The 21,945-nt window shown below is 40.8% G+C and overlaps 1 protein-coding gene across 1 annotated transcript in view; it reads right to left on the reverse strand.

Moving 5' to 3' along the window:
• The window catches only part of LOC109934068, a 41,099-nt gene extending 40,610 nt beyond the window's left edge, over nucleotides 1-489 (reverse strand). The window contains exon 1 of the mRNA XM_020532892.2: nucleotides 148-489. Within this exon, the coding sequence (XP_020388481.1) occupies nucleotides 148-226 (79 nt within the window). The 5' untranslated portion in view covers nucleotides 227-489. The remainder of the gene's footprint in view (nucleotides 1-147) is intronic.
• Between the last annotated feature and the right edge of the window lie 21,456 nt (nucleotides 490-21,945).

Genomic DNA, 21,945 nt, shown 5'->3' on the forward strand with positions numbered 1-21,945 from the left:
TTCTAAAATAATTATACCTAGAAGAAAGGAAATACTTGAGAAATACATTAAAAATGTATAATCCATGACATGGTTGAGAATGAATACAACATATTTTCATTTTGTTGGAAGCAACTGGATGGCAATTATTTCCATACTTTTACTTACCAATCAAACACAGCACACACAGCATTAGGGAAAACTGCTGTCCTTTTGAAATGTTCATCAAACTCCATGTGATAGACATTTTGTTTAAAAGCTAAATTCTTGCTGTAGTTTCTTGTTGCTTACTCTGTACATTCAATGCCCAGTATTACACAGTCTGCTTTGGAGCGGTCACGTTGAGAATGGGTGTTATATACTAAATTATTGACAGCCCCCTCCCACTCTCTCCACCTCCTTTTAATGACAAATGCATTCAGGAACTGGGATGCATAAAGGGGGTCTTCATATCTGCTGTCCTATAAGTAAGGGGAAATATTTGTAATTGCTAAATGGGTAGCTGTAAAAGCATCAGGAAACAGCAGAAAAACAAAGAATCATGAGGTTTTGAAGCCTTTTTCAGTTTTATACATCCCTTCCTGAAGCATGTTTTCCCCTGGATTCTGGTTCATTTCCTTTGGGATATGAATAGCGCTGTGTGCTTCAATTAAATGTGTGCCTGTTAACCCTCACTCTGCTAAGTCAGTTACAACCTTGAACTCTTGGAACAGCTATGAACAGTGCCTACAGATGTTTGGATTGTAGCTATCAAGTTCAATTTCATGGCATTGAACTGTTATGAGTTTCTGAATTTGAAAAAATATCTTTTATAAAGGTTTCATGATCACAGTTTGTCCTAAAATTATTTTCATCCAATACAGTAATTTTGAAGTGTAGTAAAGGTGGTAATGTAAAAAATACAGGAGCCAAACTGTACACAGAAAGTCCCCACAGACAGTAGTGTGATATTGATCTGATTATCCAGGCTGAATTTTACATCTTTCTGGCAAAGTGTGAGTCATGTTGAATTGTTGGAATGATTCTCGCTTAGCAGGATTTCTCATCGCAACTCACCAAACTCGCTTCATTAACTACCTGCCCTGCCCTTATGGTGTCCCTCATGGTTGATTCTATCTCCATTTTACAACACACCATTCTCAGATCAACCCGCGACTCTGAGGATATCTGCAAAAAGTCCCTTGTGCCCATGCCATCTTTAAAAGCATATGTGCACTCAGACGAACTGTTCTTTTGCATTGGATATGTCAGACAAGAAGAAATGACCACTCCAGCTTGTGGGCAGGATGTAGGAGGTCCTGTTTGTCAGGGTGTCACAGATGCTAGAAGTCCTCGTTCCTCAGGACCAGTAGTGGAGGCCACAACATCAGACCATGCCAATCTTTCCAAAGTTTCACTCAGGTCATTGCAGTCTCAGCTGTCTGGAGGAATGTCAGCAAAAGTACCACCATCTTCTCTCTGATACCTCATTCTTATTCTATCTCTGCTACTGTACCCACTTCCCACCGTTACCACTGTCCTACCATTCTTATTGTTTCCTGCAACATCTTCTCTCATTTGCTTTCACCCACCCCACCGCCAACACCACTAATCCTACATGCCCTCTGCCCTGCCTTCTCACCCGCTCGGGACATCTTTCCGGCTGCACCAGGAGTAACAGCTGTGCCACCCACTTTCATCTCCCTAATACTTACCTCTCTCTCCTTCTGGGATGGAAACAGCCTGCCAATTAAGTAGAAAGACTGAAAAAGGGGGGTGAGCTGCACTACTTTCAGCTCTTCAACCCTTATGTGGGGTGCAACCTGATTCTGACTGCCCAGAACAACTAACTGACCAAGTCCAAGCCTCTGGCCTGGTTTCAGAGGCTGCCCTTGATTTACTGTACTGGGAATACTCTGAGTGAATGCTGCCCACCTTGACTTGTCTGAGGCCTGCTGACAACCATGACAAGCCTCCTGGCTTTGTGTCTGTGCCGAATGGCACATCAAGACAGAAATAATATGAACCTGGTTTCTCTGGATGAGGAGGAAACGTGCAAAAAGGCAAGGCAAGGTAATGCAAAGCAGGGATGCTGTGGTCATCCAGGTAGGCTCAGAGTGAGTGAGCGCAATTACAGTGATTGAAAAGTCTAGAGATGCAGCCTGGTCAAGTCCATGAACTGGATGCGTGTCCCTCAGTGTAGTGTCCTAGCTGCACCATCAGAATGGTAATTGCTGGTGCAGCGTTGAAGTACAGAAGCATACAGTAAGTGGATCAGAGACGTGTCATTATGGTTTCCAAAGGCTGCCATACGTTGGATGCCAATGTCTGTGAACAAGAAGTGCATGCACCATGTCTCAAGACGTTCGTATCTGATAGAGAACATGGAGGTTCAGAAAAAGCAAAAAGCTGAAGTCATCAGATACTTGCTGTGGCTTCCATTTCGAAAATTCTCAATGGCTAGCTAGTTTGACGCAATTGATAAAAAAAAAGAAAGCTGGATATTATAAGCTGATTTATGCCATTAATAAGGTGTTTAACAAGCAAAAGTCCCCCATTAATTGACAACAAGCTGTTACCTAGTGTGAAACTCACCTTGCTGTTCAATAGCTGGATACAAGATCGAGTAAGATCCCAATGTATAGATAAGCCACACCAGAATTCTCACACAATTCTACCACAAATCTCACCATATCAGTCAGGCCTCTATATAATCACACCCTCTGTTTTAGTGATGTTGAAGGATAAATATTGGTTTGGACAGGAGGAGAACTGTTATTCCTTAATAACAAAGATCATTTTTGTCCGCTGGAGAGCATGGATAGGATCTTGATCTTACACAAAATACAGCAACTCTAACTATCGCACTTTTCCAGTATTACACTGGAATTGTCAGCTTAGACTATGTTTGTAAATCCCTAGAGTGTGGCTTGAACCCATAACCTTCTGACCAAAGCTGGTTTTGAGTACAATTACACTCTTGTCACTGGATGTACTCCTTCTTAGCTGGTGGTTTCTTTATTTCCACTTCACAAAATACACAACTTCAAAAATTTGTCTGAGGGCTGATTTAAACCATTTAATCAAATACACATGATGACTCTATCGGCCCAGTCACACAAAAACATTAATGATCAAGGTTTCTCAATTCAGCCCCTGTAATTTATGTTCAGACCACTCCCATTCATCTGAAGAGCAGGAAAATCATGAGCTGCTTGGAATAAAGGTGAACCCCACCTCACCAGAAAATAATTTTAAGTGTGTTATCCATGCATGAAGACTATCATTACAATTAACACTGCTGAAGAAACAGTCCAATTAATATGCCAAATAATCCAACACTTCCAAATGAAATGGAACTGAATATAACAAGAGTTGTCATGTCATCTAAAGTTAGACATGTATATTATTGTTGTAGTAATGCAATAACTTAGCTTGTTTATAAAGAATATAGAAGAATGGCTTATTCACAAGACAATTTAAAGTGATCACAATGCTCATGGACTTCTCAATTCTTAATCACAATATCAAAATATTTCATAATTGAAATGAAAAGACTATTAAATCTCATTGTTTGTCTGCTGCAGTGTGTTATGAAGGGGAGGTTAAAGACCGAACCCCTCTGATAATTAAACATAACTCCCTAATCTGTTACCGTGGGAGTAGAGGTTCCTTTCTAATAATTAAACCCAAAACATCCAGAGAAGCTCGCGTTGCCCCTCATAATCTGTTAAAAGAGTTAAATGAAAGGAATCCCTGATACTCACTTTATAAGTAACCAGTAACAATTTACTTATTTAACCTTAACAGTGAACAAATTAACAAAATTTCTAACAAACTAAACAAATACCCCTTAACTACTAATTATTCCCTAACTGAACTAAATTCTACTGGTGTGCTATTCCAATAAACACAGGTCCCACTTATATAAATCCAATTGATAAGAAAACAATAAATTAAAACTTAGTCTCTCAAAGTCCACACAGAATGTTTTCTCTGGAATGCTCTGCCTTCTCCACGGTCTTTCCAGTCATAGACACCTTTCTTCTGCTGTTCTCGAGTCAGGGATGCTTTCTCTGTGAGGACTCTTAGCTAGAAGTGCCATGGTGGTACCTTTTATGGTTAAATGGTGCTTTCTTAGAGAGCTCAGCGATTTCCTGTATGAGTTAGTTGCTTATTTCTCAGATGGCTATTCGCTCTCACCACTTCAGATGGCAGTTAGCTCTCTGCCAATTTTCAGAATGCTGTCTTTTTTATACCCTTGATGATCTGTCCATTTCTTACACTAGGTTTGGTCCCTGTTTGTCAACACCATCAGACTTAAATTCAGATGGGTTTCAGTTTCTAAGTGCTTGGTTTAAATTAATTGGCTGATTCAAGCTAGTTGCAAAAACATCAAAACAATCCTAAAGTTTTCAATCACACAGTCAATTGATACATGTTTCAGTTTTTAGAACTGACAGTAATATGCAGCTGCATACAGACCCATTTTCTGTATAAATCTTTGAGCTTAGAAAAGCACTTTATCTCTTAAAAGAACCACACACTGTTTCCTTTATCGTTCTTTACAAAAAAATTCTAGCTTCCTGCCTTCCAATTCACAATTACTCTGTAAAACTTCATAAAGACCTCCCCCCTTAAGAAAAAAGTGAACCATCATTATTAAAAGGTGACTTTTTTTTTATCTTAACACCATGATCACGAGATACATAGGTCAGTAATCTAAGGTTACACACTTACTATTAATTCTGCACGCATATTTAACATTAGATTGTACTGGTTCTATTTTATCTACACACTTTCTTTTAAACCTGCGATAATGCATTCACAATAACATTTTTATGATCCACAGCATGTACAATCTATAAATTAAAAGCCTGTAACATAAGACTCCAACAAAATAGTTTTGTATTCTTGTCCTTAAATCTTTCCAAAAGGTGAGAGCGTTGTGGTCCATATACACAACCATCTCCGAAACATTGTAACATAAACATTAAAATACTGTAAGGCCAATAACTCTTTTTCAATGGTGGAGTATTTTCTCTGGTGGATATTGAGTTTCTTTGAAAAATAACCAAATAGCCTTTCAATTCTGCCATCATCCTCCTGTATCAACACAGTTCCAACCCTTACATCACTGGCATCGAGAGTGACTTTAAAAGGGTTCCAAGAAATTTGATGTGGGTAACCCTGCTGTGGTGGTTTACACAACTTTTAAATTCTCAAATGCCTCCTGGCATTATTCTGACCACCAAAATTTCATATTCTTCTTTAGCAAATCCATCAGCCGTGCCACCACACTATTAAAGCTTGGCACAAATTTCTGGTAGAATCCACTCAGTCCCAAAAATCGAAGCACTTCTTTCTTCGAGGATGGTCTTGGAAATTTCTTGATGGCCCTCATCTTCATGTTCCTCGGGATCATTCTTCAATGTCCAATGTTTTGTCCCAAGAACATCACTTCTGCCTTCACGAGTTCAGTTTTTGTTAAATTTATAACCAGTTTTGCCTCCTGTTTTTCAAAGACCTCTGCCAAACGAACCATTTATCTATTTTATGTAGATAGACCAACACGAGGGGAGGCCACTTTGGATTTGGTGCTTGGCAACAAACCGGGCCAAGTGTTAGACCTGTTAGTAGGAGAGCATTTTGGTGGTAGCGATCATAACCCTGTTTCTGTCACGATAGTCATGGATAAGGATAGGTACATACGGCAGGGTAAAGTTTACAATTGGGGGAAGGGTAATTACAATTCTGTTAGGCAAGAACTGGGTAACAGAAATTGGGAACAGATGCTGTCAGGGAAGAGCACCACAGAAATGTGGAGATTGTTTAAGGAATGCATACTGCATGTGCTCGACATGTTTGTCCCTAGCAGGCAGAGAAGATGCGGTCGAGTGAGGGAGCCATGGTTCTTGAGAGAGGTCAAACGATTGGTTAAGAGGAAGAAGGAGTCTTATGTAAGGTTTAGGAAAAGAGGAACGGAAAAGGATCTAGAGGGATACAAGTTAGCCAGGAAGGAGCTGAAGAAAGGGCTTAGGAGAGCTATAAGGGGGCATGAGAAAACCTTGGCGGATAGGATCAAGGAAAACTCCAAAGCTTTTTACACATATATGCAGAACAAGAGAATGACCAGAGAAAGGGTAGGGCCCATCAAGGATTGTAAAGGGAATTTGTGCAAAGAGCCTAAAAAGATAGGAGAGGTCCTTAATGAATACTTTTCTTCAGTATTCACAACTGAGAGGGACCTATTTGTAGAGGAGGACATTGTGAAACAGGCAGGTAGGCTAGAGGAGGTTGATGTTAGTAAAGAAGATGTGTTAGGAATTCTGAGGAAGTTGAAGATAGCTAAGTCCCCCGGGCCTGATGGGATTTATCCAAGGATTCTATGGGAAGCGAGGGATGAGATCGCAGGGCCTTTGGCGATGATCGTTTCGTCCTCACTGTCCATGGGTATAGTGCCGGAAGATTGGAAAGAGGCAAACGTCATTCCCTCATTCAAAAAAGAGAACAGGGATAACCCCGGAAATTACAGGCCAGTTAATCTTACATCAGTAGTGGGCAAATTATTGGAAAGGGCTCTGAGAGACGAGATTTACGATCAATTGGAAAGGCACAGTTTGACTCGTGATAGTCAGCATAGATTTGTGAGGGGTAGATCATGCCTCACAAACCTTATTGAATTCTTTGAAGAGGTGACCAAACACGTGGATGAAGGTGGAGCAGTGGATGTGGTATACATGGATTTAAGTAAGGCGTTTGATAAGGTTCCCCATGGTAGGCTCATGCAGAAGGTAAGGAGGCATGGGATAGGGGTAATATGGCAGATTGGATTCAGAATTGGCTGACCCTTAGAAGACAAAGGGTGGTAGTGGACGGAAAATATTCAACATGGCGCTCAGTTACGAGTGGTGTACCACAAGGATCTGTTCTGGGTCCTCTTCTATTTGTGATTTTTGTAAATGATTTGGATGAATGAGTGGAAGGGTGGATTAGCAAGTTTGCGGACGATACAAAGGTGGGCCATGTTATGGACAGTGCGGAGGGCTGTTCTAGGTTACAAAGGGACATTGATAGGATGCAGAGCTGGGCTGAGAAGTGGCAGATGGAGTTTAACCCTGAAAAGTGTGAGGTGATTCATTTTGGAAGGACAAACTTGAAAGCAGAATACAGGGTTAACGGAAAGATTCTTGGCAGTGTGGAGGAGCAGAGGGATCTTGGGGTTCATGTTCACAGTTCCCTGACAGCTGCCACCCAGGTGGATACAGTTGTTAAGAAGGCGTATGGTGTGTTAGCTTTCATTAATAGAGGGATTGAGTCCAAGAGCCGTGAAATATGCTCCAGCTATACAAAACCCTGGTTCGGCCACATCTGGAATATTGTGTCCAGTTCTGGTCACCTCATTACAGGAAAGATGTGGAAGCGTTAGGAAAGGTGCAGAGGAGATTTACCAGGATGTTGCCTGGAATGGAGGAAAGGTCTTACGAGGAAAGGTTGAGAGAGCTAGGGCTTTTCTCTTTAGAACGACGAAGGATGAGAGGTGACTTGATAGAGGTGTACAAGATGATCAGAGGTGTAGATAGAGTAGACAACCAGAGACTTTTTCCTAGGGTGGAGGTAGCTTTTACAAGGGGACATAGTTTTAAAGTGAAAGGAAGTAGATATCTGGGATAGGTCAGAGGTAGGTTCTTTACTCAGAGAGTGGTAGGGGCGTGGAATGCATTGCCGGAGAGGGTATTGGAGTCGGCCTCATTAGGGACATTTAAGCGGCTATTAGATAGGCATATGGATGATAGTATAAGGTAACGGTGGAGGTTAGATAGACCTTAGGTTTAGGGTAAAAGTTCGGCACAACATCGTGGGCTGAAGGGCCTGTACTGTGCTGTACTGTTCTATGTTCTATGATCTTTCCATAAATGGCTAAAGATCACTAAATCATCTATATACATGATGCAATTAATCATTCCTGCTACAACTCTTGTTCATAAGTCTTTGAAATGTGGCTGGTGCGTTCTCCATTCCAAAGGGCATTACTTTAAATTGATATAGACCATTTAGAGTTACAAATGCAGAAACTTCTTTTGCTCTCTCCGACAAAAGTACTTGCCAGTAGCCATGCAGTCAGTCCAACTTTGTGATGTAAGTGGCTTGCCCAACTTTTATCATCCAGTCCTTGTAAAGGATGGGCCAAAGGGCTAAAAGTTAATGATGATATTCGACAGCTGCATGAGAAAATAGATTGTACAGGATGGGCTGAATGGCTAAAATTGTTGATGCTACTCGACAAGCTGCATGACCTTGGATGAGCCTTGTTAACATTCCTGTACGTGCCAAAAACGGCATAATCAAAGTTGCTTTTCTGTACTGGCTGTTTGTTACGCTGTATAAGAGAGAGAGCTATGTTCCAAGCCATCGGACTTCATCCCGCACCAGGATCACAAACAGTGCCAGGAACAACCTCAGCCGTCGATCAGGACGTCCCCAACGGACTGAAGGGCGTGAGCATAATTGATTTTTCCCTCTCTTTTTCATTCTTTTTATTTACTTAATAAATGTCCCTTTCTTTTTTTGGGTTTTATTATTACTCAATAAATGTTCATATTTACGCAAATTGCTATTGTTGAGTCTTCTCTTAAGTATATTTAACTGAATCTGGAAAGAACCATTTGGACACGTCCTGCAATCCAAGACATTTTTAGGACCGAGAATTGGATTTGGGAAAATGTGTAAGAGAAGGGAAAAGCAACCTGATGGTCCGGAGACCTTCCATAATCTAGGGTGGAATGCGGCAGGCTTTGGATTCAGATCTGTGGCGAACATGTTAGCACAATTAAGACCCCCGAAAGGATGGGGGATGGTTATAACTGAAAAAAAAAGAGAACCGGAGACCAGGGTTCGCCACTTTTCTGAACCTCGTAGATGTATTAACTCTGTGGTCTGGTTTGAATGCATCTTCATTTGTTGGTTGCTAAATGTCATCTTGTACCATTTGTGCATTTTTGTTCCCTGGAGCTCAAGATGTGGGGATACTTTGAAGTTTTAGTTTGCATTTTGGGAATGTCTGGTGATTTGAAAGAGTGGCATATGCCTGTATTTGTGTGGGACATATATGATTAATGTAATGTTCTTTTAAAAAACCATTAGTGGTTGTGTAAGGCAAAAATCTGTGAAATGTTGATTCCAAATTTGGTTTATAAAGTTTGGTAAAAATTTGCCTTTTGGAATTGGCTCTGTGTTGTGTTTGGATTTGAATAAATTTTAATTCCAGAAATTGCCATGTCTGAAATTTCATTTTCCAGTCAGACCGAACTTCCAGATACTGTTTTAACATGAGTGAATCTTTGATTCTCAATGATAAGATTGACTCATTGTTAATATCCAAATGATAGGGACATTGGAATGTTGAAAATGCAACTCCCTGTGTGCGAGGTGTTTAGGAAAGGCAAATTTAACAAAGGGGTGGGCTTTTCCTTCCTTCAAGGAGAAGGAGAGACTGATGATATAATTACATGCAGGAGTTTATGCCTCACCCCCTTTTTGAATCCATGGTAGATTAATGCTAATTAAACCATTCTGCTTGACATGGAATGGATGGAACTTCTTTTTTTTTAGAAATTGAAGACATTGAAGGCTGAATTTGCAGAATTTCAACATCGCAACACAATGATTGATGAGGCACCCTGAACTCATCAAACCATTCATCCATAACACATTTCAGTGTTGGGGAAGTAATGTGGAAATATTAATTGTAGTGAGTGTCAGGAATCTCAAAACCACTGAGCCTGAGTACGCTTAAGCACATCATGACAAAAACTATATAAATACTCATATGCCCTGGTATTCTAAAACATTTAAATGAGATGGTTACCTAAAAATTTAAAGGGATTCTGGGAAGTGATAAAGTGCATGCACATAGTCTGAGTGTTTTCAATGCATCCAAATATAGTTAGTAACTTTAAGGGAGTAAACAAAACATTGAATTCAGACAAATTTACATAGAAATATATCAAATATCCAGAATGAGTCATCAAGTAACTTAAAAAAAAGTGGGGATCATCTTAGAAAAAGAACAAAGTACGTTGTGCCTGAATCAAACATAAATATTTGACTTCTGTTTTAAAATATTATAAGATTTTGTTCCATTGACTACAAATCTCTGGAGTTAGATACAGCCATAATAGTTAAGTTACAAAATTGGATGAGACAAAGTAATTAAGGGTGGAGAATGGTGGCAGAAGACAAAAAGAAATTAAAATAATGGGTAAAAGTTGCAATTCAGGCTAAAATGTTATAGTAGTGAAAAGGAGGTTTAGATAAGAGCGCAAAACTGATAGCTTTCTCTTGGTGATGTTTGTATCCTTTCCTTTCTTTTTAAGAAAGATCGAATTGGTGATCAAGCCACTACCTGAGGCATCAGGACCCAATGAGTGGGAGTCAAGAATGCGTGACATGGTCTTGGGATAGCGACGTAAGTGTGCAAAAGTGATTGTTACCTCGAAGTTAACAAACATGAAACGGTAAAAAACATACACTAAAGAAGGGGTCTCAGACATGTGTACCTACTTGACAAAAGGATTAGTGTGGCTTGGAAGAGCACAAAAACATAGTTTAAACAATAAGACACTGACACAAAATCCATTGAGAAACTGACTTTAAAACAATAATAGTAGTGTTAGTGAAATTACAGTCAAAATAAAAGAGTGTGATTGGTTATTATGTCAAAATGTTACAGAACTGAAAGATTATAGACTCTGGGAGGAGTAATAGTGGACTGAGCGAAAGGGGCCATCAGTTGACATACAGATACCCTATCTTGAGTGCTTGTATGATGCATGTTTTCCAGTGTTTGAACCAGTAGGTGAAATTGCAATGTGTAAGGACAGTTAGTGTATGTGAAAGAAGGCTGAGCTAAGATTCAGGTGGTAAGGGAACCCAAGGAAAAATAAAAGGCAGGAAGGTAAAGCCTGATGAACATTATAGCTGTATTGTTTGATACCATATACATTGTAGCTCTAAGAGGGTACCTGTGTATGGAGGTAGCTACCACTCAATGATGCAATCATTCATAAAATTGGCAAGGAGGGAAACATTTTGAAGACGTATCCTCAAGATGGATAAAGATGAAGAGAGCTGGAGAAATTTTGAGTCCGTACATGATATTATTTTGTTGTTATTGGGTGAAGTGATCTGTGGATTGGGAACTGGAGGATTAAAAAAAAACACAAATTAAGGAACCTGGCCTTCCTAAAGTGATATATATATTTATATATATGCCAGGATGGTGTGTGACTTTGACAAGGGTTAGAAGCTTGCAGGAGATATTGTTTTCTGCACCTGCTGTCCTTGTTTTCCTAGATGTTAGAGCACACAGGATTGGAAGTTGCTGTTGAAGAAACATTGATGAATTGTTGCAATGTATCTTATAGCTGATATGTACTGCTGCCAATGTGTAGTGATGGTGGAAAGAGTGAATGTGGTGAAGGAGTATTAATGAAGTGGTCTGCATATTGCATGGTGTCAACATTGAAGAGTGTAGTTAAAATTTCACTCCTCCAAGACAGTGGAGAATATTTAATCACATTTGTGTCTTATGCCATGTGAGTAGTGAAAAATCTTGGCAAATCAGGAGGTGTATTACCCACTGCAGAATATTAGCCTCTGACCTGCTGTAGCTGCAGTATTTATGGTGCTGGTCCTTTCCAGTTTCTTGTTAACGTTGATCTCCAGAACTCTAACGATAATCAAGAGATGGTTATCAGTTGGCAGTTGGATTGTCTATGTTTGATCTAATGCAATGAAATTTTCATGGGGCCTGGAATCAATAATGAGGTATTTTGAGACATTTCCTTCCAAGTATGTACCACTGGCTCAAACTTCTAAACAAACACTGTTCTTAAAAATCAGAGAACAACTTTTGGAGGCCTGCCCTGCTTCCAAAATTATGAAACATTGGACCTTGGTTGACTCATATGACTCTGTAACTATAGCTTGACTAGCTTGTGGGACTAATCCCTCAATTTTAGCACAAGTCCTCAAATGAGATGGAATTTGTAGAATTGGCCAAATCTGATGCCTAGGTCAATGCTGGATTGTCCATACATTTTTTTTCTTAGTCTACTTTTTGTAGTGGTTTGCATGGTTGGCTCAGCCATTTCAGAGGCTAGTTAAGACTTCACCTTTACTGAGTGCCTGGAATCATATTGCACAGATTAGGTATGGACTAGTTTCTTTGTCTACAGAATACTAGTGATGCAATTGTGTTTTTATAACAATCCAATAGTTTTGGATTACTGTACCATTCAGATTTATTACATTGATTGAATGCAAATTCACAAACTGCCAAAGTAGAATTTGAATTCACAGCTTTGGATCTAGACTTTAGGATCATTGGACTAGTAATTTGACCACTATGCTACTGCCCTAGAATGTAATGATGCTTTGTCTGTTCATTTTGGGTCTGAGTTCTTTAGAGGAATGGGGTAATGCTTAGCCTTATAGTAAAAGGGAATAATATTCTCTGAGATTATGGTGCATTGTTTCTATGCTTTTCCAGAGCATTAAGTGCAATTAGCCACGTTATCTGTTTTCATTATTTTCGAAAAAAATCACAGCAAATATAAATGAACTGTTCTGAATGTACAGAAGAACATTTGAAAGACTAAGGATTCGCAAAATAATTGTTCTTTTTGCTCTAATGATATGTCTAAGGATGTTAGTATGAAACACATCTGAAATGTTTTGCAAGTTATTTGGGATTGTTCTTTGAACAATTCACAACAGAGTTGGTCTATTCTATGTCTAATTCAGAGCTGAAAGTGCATTTCGCAATTTTTATATTTGATTCTGTCCACATTTTCAGCTAACCTTTCTCTGTAATCTCAGGAAACATTTTGGAAGCATTAAGGAAGAAAGTGATTAGACCCATTTTTTGAGCCCAAAATCTGAATGAGATTGGTTTATGGCTTTGGTCTCAAGACTCACCTACTTCCAATGAATGGCAGGCACCTTCTCAGGCTCCTGAAGGTGTATACTGGCTCCACTTAGATTTAATTATGATTATCTGTAGATTCCTCATTGACAATTAACACACACCAGGATTGCACTAAATTCGGAGAGGTGATGGCCTAGTGGTATTATTGCTAGACTATTAATTCAAAGACCCACGTAATGTTCTAGGGACTTGGGTTCGAATTCTGCTACAGCAGATGGTGGAATTTGAATTCAGTAAATACCTGGAATTGGAAGTCTAATGGTGACCATGAAATAATTGTTGGAAAAACCCATCTGGCTCTCTCATATCCTTTATTGAAGGAAACTGCCATTCTTGTGGTCTGATCTACATGTGACTCCAGACCCACAGCAATGTGGTTGACACTTAACTGCCCATCTGGGCAATAAATACTAGCCTGGCCAGTGACATCCACATCCTGTGGATAGATTTTAAAAAAGCACAATAGACAAAGCAGTGTGGGAAGGCACGGTGATTAATTGACTATTATGTGGAGTCTCAGATGGTTTTTTTTGATAAAGTTGATTGTTTTATGACAGTGTTTATTTTAGCGTTATAACCAAGAGTTCACTGTAATATCAAGTAACAGAGGAATGTTCCTTCATTATTGCTGGATTAAAATCTTGTCAGTTGTATAAATTCACCTACACCATGTAGATTACAGTGCATAAAGAAGGCAATAAATAAATTGCCAGTGACACTCACATCCCGCAAACACATTAAACAAACAACTTCCTTTGTAGGAAGGGCATTTTGAGTTGTATTCAAATGGAACCGATGCCGGATGTGATGGTCACACTCAGCTTGGCTGGAAAGGAGATGTGTTTGTTACTTCCTTCCTTCTTTGTGCTCCTGCTTCTCACATGATCACCAGGAAGTGAAGGATACAGCAGATCAACATGAATTAGGTTTCCGCCCTCCCTGTACTCTACCAGGGACCGGAGAGATCATCAAGCATTGTCCAGGAGCAGAAATATTCTCTAGCACCTGATTGGCTTGTTCTAGCACTAGGAATCCAGGTTCAATTCCAGCCTCAGGGCAACTGCCTGTGTGAAGTTTGAACATTCTCCCTGTGTTTGTATGGGATTCCTCTGGGTGCTCTGGTTTCCTTGCACAGTGCAAAGATATGTAGGTTAGGTGGATTGGCCATGCTAAATTGCCCATAGTGCTCAGGGATGTGTGGGCTGGGTGGGTTAGCCACTGTAAATGTAGGGTTACAGGGATGGGACGGGTTTGGGTGGGATGCTCTTCAGAAGGTTGGTGTGGACTCAATGGGCTGAATGCCCTGCTTCCATGCTCCAGGTATTCTATGATTCTGTGACCCATGGTGGTAGCAAGGCTCTCATTGTCCAAATGCTGACCAAGTATGGATAGCATCTGGAGCAGAGTCATGGGACAGGTGTCAAGTGAGTAAGCCCTTCACTAGCAGCCACCCACTGGTTTGATCAAATATTAAAGGAAGAGGAGTGCAGATTGACTGCATCCAGGATAGAGGACACCCAGCATTATGATTTGTTGAGCTTGGTCATCCATATTCATTTGTTTCAGGTACCCATCAGCATTTAACCGCAGTGCCCACAAAATGATGACTCGATAGTCAATGGCATCCATAGAATCCCTACAGTGTGGAAACAGGCCCTTCAGCCCAACAAGTCCACACCGACCCTCAGAGCATCCCACCCAGACCCATCCCCCTATAACCCACCTAATCTACAGGAAATTTAGCATGGCCAATCTACCTAGCCTGCACATCTTTGGAGTGTGGGAGGAAACTGGAGCACCTGGAGCAAACCCATGCAGACATGGAGAGAATGTGCAAACTCCACACAGACAGTTGCCTAAAGGGGAATTGAATCTGGGTCCCTGGCACTGTGAGGCAGCAGTGCTAACCACTGAGCCTCCATGCCATCATGGGAAAGCCCACTATTCCAGCTTCTCTCCAGACAGAGCCGTTGAACCCTATCTGGCCTGCATGCCATCTGCCACCACTTCAATTTAGCAATGAATGGTGAACAAAGGGATAGTTCATAGGTTGCTGACTCTAAGCTGGATGATTCTGATGTGAAGGGCTATGCTCACTTTCACAGCCCTGGCAACACCTGCTAGTGGCACAAAAGTGGTCGAGTTCTGAGAGTATCTTCCATCTATAGTGCAGGCGATCCATATGCTCTGCTCCTGGTTTAGGTGGAGGCAAGAAGTTGCTCCTGGAAGATGCTGGATCGATAAGACCTCTTGCTGAGGTCTCTTGTTCTCCTCCTTCTGTGAGCAGTTTGTCTCTTGCCTCTGCACCATCGCTTTTTCATGCTGCGATCAAAGAGGAATTATAACAATAACACCCAAAAGCAAAAGACCTGATTGGAACTCCAATCAAATGGCCAGCAGTCTTCTTGGAGCTGAGGCTGCCCCAGGGACTGAATGCAGAGGAAACAGCAAATTTGGCAGCATCTTTGGACAAGAAAACTGAATCCCCTCAGAATCTAAGATGCTTCATTGAGATCACCTCTCAGTCTTCTAAGCTCTAATAAGGAAAATGCAACCTGCCCAAGCCATCCTCATAAGACACAGGGATCAGACTACTAAAGCTTCTTTGAACCTATACAATAGTTATTCCTCAATTAAAATCATAAAAACAGATTATCTGCTTATTATCAAGTTGCTGTTTGTGGGAACTTGCTGTGCACAAATTGGTGTTACATACCCTCTTTTAGAATAGTGACTAACCTTCAAAAGCACTTCTTTGGTTATAACGCTCCTTTGGTTATGGAAAGCACAATATAAGTGCAAGTCTTTCTTTCTAGCAGATAGGAAATCAATTTGATGAGTCCGTAAAACAAATGTGTTTTTGTCCACACTCTTTGTTTATTTCCGCCTTTCTCATTACTGAGCCTGGCAGTGTGAGAACTGATTTAACAAGGGTAAAGAAGCAGTCAGTGACTTGCAAGTGTTTCTGCTTCAACAGTGCATGTTAATTCATGTGCCACTCCTTCATTCTCCTGGCAATGTCATCAGCACTCATTGTCCAAATAAACTAATTTATTTAAATGTCATACGCAGTTGCTTAAACAATGTTAATTGGGCAAAAAAAAGTCACTTGAACAAATAAAGATTTTTTTTCTCTTTCAGTGAACAATTTTCAAAAGGATAAAAATGACAGTGTCTTTCGGTTATGTCAAAATGAACAACTCTTTGTTAGGAAGAACTGGAAACTGGTATGATAAGAACTGTTCTTATACTGACAGATCAGGGACTTTCAGGGGAACATTCGAGATACGGGGAACTGTTCCAATCCACTTCAGAGGGTGTTCAGCTGTCAGTCTTGTTGGACTAGTACAAGCAGTCAGGGGGACTGCATATTGTCAGTTGGGGAGCTGCAAATACAGTGGTCACGGGTCATAGAGCAGGGGAGAATGCAGTCCTGGGTGTTTGCCTGACAGTATTTCTGAAGGGTTCAGGTGAGGGAGGGAACTGGTTGGGACAGCAGAAGGATTAATGATAGAAGAGGTAAGGAGTCATGGCTAAAGGAGAAAGCAGAGGCAATTATAATTGTGAGGATAATGATGGTGTAGGGGGTGGGAGAAATCTCTAATCTAAAGGAGGCATCTGGAATATCATCGGAGGAAGTGGAAGACTATGGGAAGGGGTGTTATTGACTGTGGCCTCCACAGCTGGGGTTCAGGGGTCATGGATGACAGTTGAACATGAAATTCAATGTGGTGTGTCTCCACATTGTGGAGATGGTTAGGATGGACCTTTGGGTAGTGCAAATTAATAGGGGACATGACGGTTCTAGAGAAGAGGGCTTAGGGGATGGTAGCATGTTTCCTTCTGTAGAAGCAAAGTACTACTACAAAATAAATGAATTCCCTTGTGGTGACAAACCCTCCAAAAATCTTGACGCAACTTGGACTTAGCCAAACAAATGTAAAAATCAGCCTCATGACTCTGTCATATTACAGCTCATCAGCTCCCTTGTGTCCTCAGAGAGAAGAAAGGTAATTGGAATCCTTATTGAATGCATAGTATGTGAAGTTACACACAGACTGGAAAATCAACAGAGAGAAGCAAATGGGAGATTAGAACAGAACAGTACAGCGCAGGAGCAGGCCCTTTGACACACCATGTCAACATCAACCATGATGCCATTCTAAATTAATCCAGTCTCCCTGCACATGGTCTATACTCCTTTATCTCCTGCCAGTTCATGTTTCTAGCTAAAGGCCTCTTGACAACTACTATCGTATCTGCTTCTGCCATGTCCCTGGCAATGTGTTCCAGGCACCTACCACCCTTTGAGTAAAAATCTTGTACATCTCCTTTAAACTTTCCCCCTCTCACCTTAAATCTCTGCCCACAAATATTTGACATTTCTACCCTAGGAAAAAGACTCCAACAATCCATCCTATCCATGCCTCTCATAATTTTATATACTTCTAACAGGTCGCCCCACAGCCCCTGATTTTGTTCAACCTCTTTTTAAAGCTAATACATTCCAATTCAGGCAGCATCCTGGTATAAAAACAAAGTTGCTTGAAAAGCTCAGCAGGTCTGGCAGCATCTGTAAAGGAGAAAACAGAGTTAACGTTTTCGGGTCCAGTGACCCTTCCTCAGAACTGGTATATCTGTTTTGCTCCCTCTCCAAAGCCTCCACATCCTTCCCATTGCGTGGCAACCGGAATTGCACACGATACTCCAAATGTGGCCTAAGTAAAATTTTATACAGCTGCAACATGACTTGCCAACTTTTACACTCAATTCCCCAAACTGATGAAGGCAAACACACCCATACACCCTTTTTTTTTCTTAAAATTCCCTCATGGATACGGGCATTGCTGTCTAGCCAGCATATACTGCCCGTCCCTAGTTGCCCTTGAGGAAGGTGGTGAATAGCTGCCTTCTTGCAGACGACATGCTGTAGGTTGACCCACAATGTCTTTGGGAAAGTAATTCCAGGTTTGCAATTCAACAACAGTGAAGGAACCGCTATTTATTTCCAAGTCAAGGTTGTGAGTGGCTTCAAGGGGAACTTGCAGTTGGTGGTGTTCCCATGTATCTGCTGCCCTTGTCCTTCTAGATGAAAATGGTCATGGGTTTGGACCATCCTGTCTAAGGATCTCTGGTGAATTTTTGCAGTGCATCTTGTAGATGGTACACATTGCTGCTACTGAGCATCAATGGTGGAAAGAGTGAATGCCTGTGGATGTAATACAATCAAGTGAGCTGCTTTGTCCTGGAGTGAATGTTGAGTGTTGTTGTAACTGCACCCATCCAGGCAAGTGGGGAATACCCTATCACACTCTTGACTTGTGCCATGTAGATGATGAGCAGGCTTTGGAGAGTCAGGAGATGAGTTACTTGTTGCTGTTTTCCTAGCCTCTAACCTATTCTTGTAGTCAATGTATTTATACAGTGAGTCCTGTTGAGTTTCTGGTCAATGGTAACCTCCAGGATGTTGATAGTGGGGGAATTCAGTGATGGTAACAGCATTGAATTTCAAGGGGAAGTGGTTAGATTGTCTCTTATTGATGATGGTCATTGCCTGGCATTTGTATGGCACAAATATTACTTGCTACCTGTCAGCCCAAGCCTGGATGTTGTCAGATCTTGTTGCATTTTAACATGAACTACTTCAGTATCTGAGGAGACATGAATGGTGCTGAACCATTGGCTAACAACCCCACATCAGACCTTATAATGGAGGGAAGGTCATTGATGAAGCATCTGAAGATTGTTGGGCCTAGGAGCTCCTGCAAAGATGTCCTAGAACTGAAATAACCAACCTCCAACAACCACAGCCATCTTCCTATGTGCCAGGTATGACTCCAACCAGCAGAGAGTTCTCCGCCAATACCCATTGATTTCAGTTTTGCTCGAGCTCCTCGATGCCACACTTGGTCAAGTGTGATCTTGATGTCAAGGGCTGTCACTCTCACCTCACCTCTAGAATTCAGCTCTTTTGTCCATGTTTGAATCAAGTCTGTAATGAGGTCAGGAGCTGAGTGGCCCTGGCGGAACCCAAACTGGGCGTCACTGAGCAGGTTATTGCTGAGCAGGTGCTCCATGATAACACTGTTGATGACACCTTCCATCACTTTACTGATGATCGAAAGTAGACTGACGTGACAGTAATTGGCCAGGCTGGATTTGTCCTGCTCTTTGTGTACAGGGCATATCTGGGCATTTTTCTACATTGTCATGTAGATGCCAGCTTACTTACCACCTTATCCACTTCTGTTCTACTTTCATGGAGCTATGCACTTGGACACCAAGAGCCCTCTGTATATCAGCGCTCCTAAATGTCCTGCCATTTACTGTGTACTTCCCTCTTGCATTTGATCTCCCAAAATGCATCACCTCACACTTGTCCAAAATAAACTCTATCTACCAAATCTCCATCCAAAATTCCGACTGATCTATTTCCTTTGACAACATACCTCACTATAAATGACTCCACCAATTTTCATGACATCTCCAAACTTACTAATCAGGCCACCTACTTTTTCATGCAGATAATTTGTACATGTTACAAACAACAGAGGTCCCAGATTAAGGACTACTGAATGAGGAATATGAAACCGTGAGCTGGAGAGCTGTAATGAAAAGGCAAATGGAACTGAGGAGTTGTATTCCAGAGGAAAGTGGGACTTCGGCCAAGGCCAGCCAATTTCATGCTCCAGCTTGAATTATAGCATTCTACATCACAATGACAGATTGCAAAATTAGCCTTGCAACATTGCTGAGCGTTCCTCCAGAACATAGACACCTCACTGACCTCACAACTTCCGATCTGGCTGCCAAGGCCCTGTGCCATGGTGCTCCCTGCTGGACCATTTCAGAGGGCAGTTAATGGTGAATTACATTGCAATGGATCTGGAGCAACATGGAGGCTAGGTAAGGATCCCTTCCCTGAATGGCATTAGTGAACCACTAATATCCCAGATACTAGATTTATATTTTAGGAGTCATTAATTGGACGTAAATCCCATCAGCTGCTATGTGAGATGTGAACCCAGGTCCCCAGAAATATGATCATTACTAGTCCCGCAACATTACCACTACTCCTCCACTGTCTCCCCACTGAGAAAAGAATGGATATGAGTTTTTTTTTCATTCGTTCACAGGATGTGAGCATCACAGGCTAGGCCAGCATTTATCACCCATCCCTAATTGCCCAGAGGGCAGTTGAGAGTCAACCACATTGCTGTAGGTCTGGAGTCACATGTAGGCCATATCAGATAAGGATGGCAGGTTCCTCCCCTAAAGGACATTAGTTTTTCCCAACAATTGACAATGGTTTCATAGTCATCAGGAGACTTTTAATTCCAGATTTTTAATGAATTCAAATTTGACTGTTTGCCTGTGGGATTCAAACCCAGGTCCCCAGATCATTGCCTGGGTCTCCAGATTATTAGTCTAATGAAAGTACCATTAGGCTATCACCTCCCCTCTAATAAGGTGCTCAGAAGGTGTTGGTTTATTGCTCACTGACATTTTATCATGTAAATTTGCACTCAGATTCATAGCAGCTAGACTTTCTGGATTCAAACTTAAAGTCCAATCATACTCATTTTTCCTTTCAGCAACAATCAGCAATCCAGAATTAATTTCAGGACTAACTTAAGTTTCTACCAAAAAGCAGTCTGCCTGCGGAAGAGGCTGACTGATCAGAAATAATTACATCCAAGTATGATACAATTTGTAATAGAATCCAGAATCGAGTGCTGTAAATTCAGGGTTAAAAGAAATCCTCATAACCCATCCATCGCTGCCTGAGGCAGTCTCTTTGTATGGTTTAACATATGTTGTTCCTAGTGAAATACAAATTGTGATTTGCAATTGCAGAGTAATTTTGATTAACATCAAAACGGTTGTCGCAAACGTGTGATTTTAATCTGTTGTTGAGTTCTTTAGACTGCCTACCTTTACCACAGTTCCTTTCAATTAGATTGTAATATAACTCATTCCATTAACTCCTGCATCATATTCACTACATATTTTCAGTGTTATCAGGTCCATCTGCTAGTCCTGTTTGAATGGTAGCCTGTGTGCCCATTCATGGCCACCCACATCATTAATAGCACATTATTAAATCTACAGTCCTCTCCTGGCAAGTTGCTGTCTCCTATTTTTCACTTGGTACCACTTTTCAGTCACATCCATTGATTTTTCCCTCCTTTTATCAGACCTTAAACAAATCTTGCTTCATGTTTTATTTAGGCAATTTCCTTTTTATGACCAATTTAGGGCTTGGCTATATTACAATGGGACTCACCCCTTCCCCCCCAACCTCTACCCCTTCATCCTGGATTACAAAACCTTCTTTAATTCTACTTCCTGCTCTTTAAACATTTTATTCCTTTTTAAAATGACTGGCATTAACAATTGATAATCCTGTAAAATCATACAAAAAATAATAGACTGAAACAGAAATATTTAATTGGCATAAAGAACATTACGTTATATTAAAAAATATGGGGACAAGTTTCCTCCATGCATGAAGTGTATCAAAACCATAAATGCATATGGACATGATTTACTTACACACTTGTTGCTCCCAGTGTGCAAAGGAAACCTTCCATTCACTGGCTAAATATTGGTTCCATCTCATACAAAAAAACTGTCTTTTAAAAACTCACATAAGATGGTGATTGAACCAAGGGATCCTGAGGGTGCCATAAATCACAAGAACAAAGTTCAGACCTCTTAGAGTCACAGACCTCAGTGTTAGTGCAGCAAGACTGAATTATTTCTGGCAAGTTCTATTTCAACATACAGCAAATTCTGGATTGCACTTCTGTTTCTAAGCTATATTAATGATATACAGTGTGTGGAGCAGTGGATGTTTTAATTTTCTAATGGGATAGGGGAATTAATGTAGTGGATTTTACTTTTTCTTCACTGTTGGTGCATGATCTCATTGGACAATCCTTCTATAGTTGGGAATTCTGCAGTTCCTTCCTTAAAGAGGCTTTTTAAAAAAA

This window comes from Rhincodon typus, chromosome 25 (genome assembly GCF_021869965.1).
Source record: "Rhincodon typus isolate 14 chromosome 25, sRhiTyp1.1, whole genome shotgun sequence".
Classification (NCBI taxonomy): Eukaryota; Metazoa; Chordata; class Chondrichthyes; order Orectolobiformes; family Rhincodontidae; genus Rhincodon; species Rhincodon typus.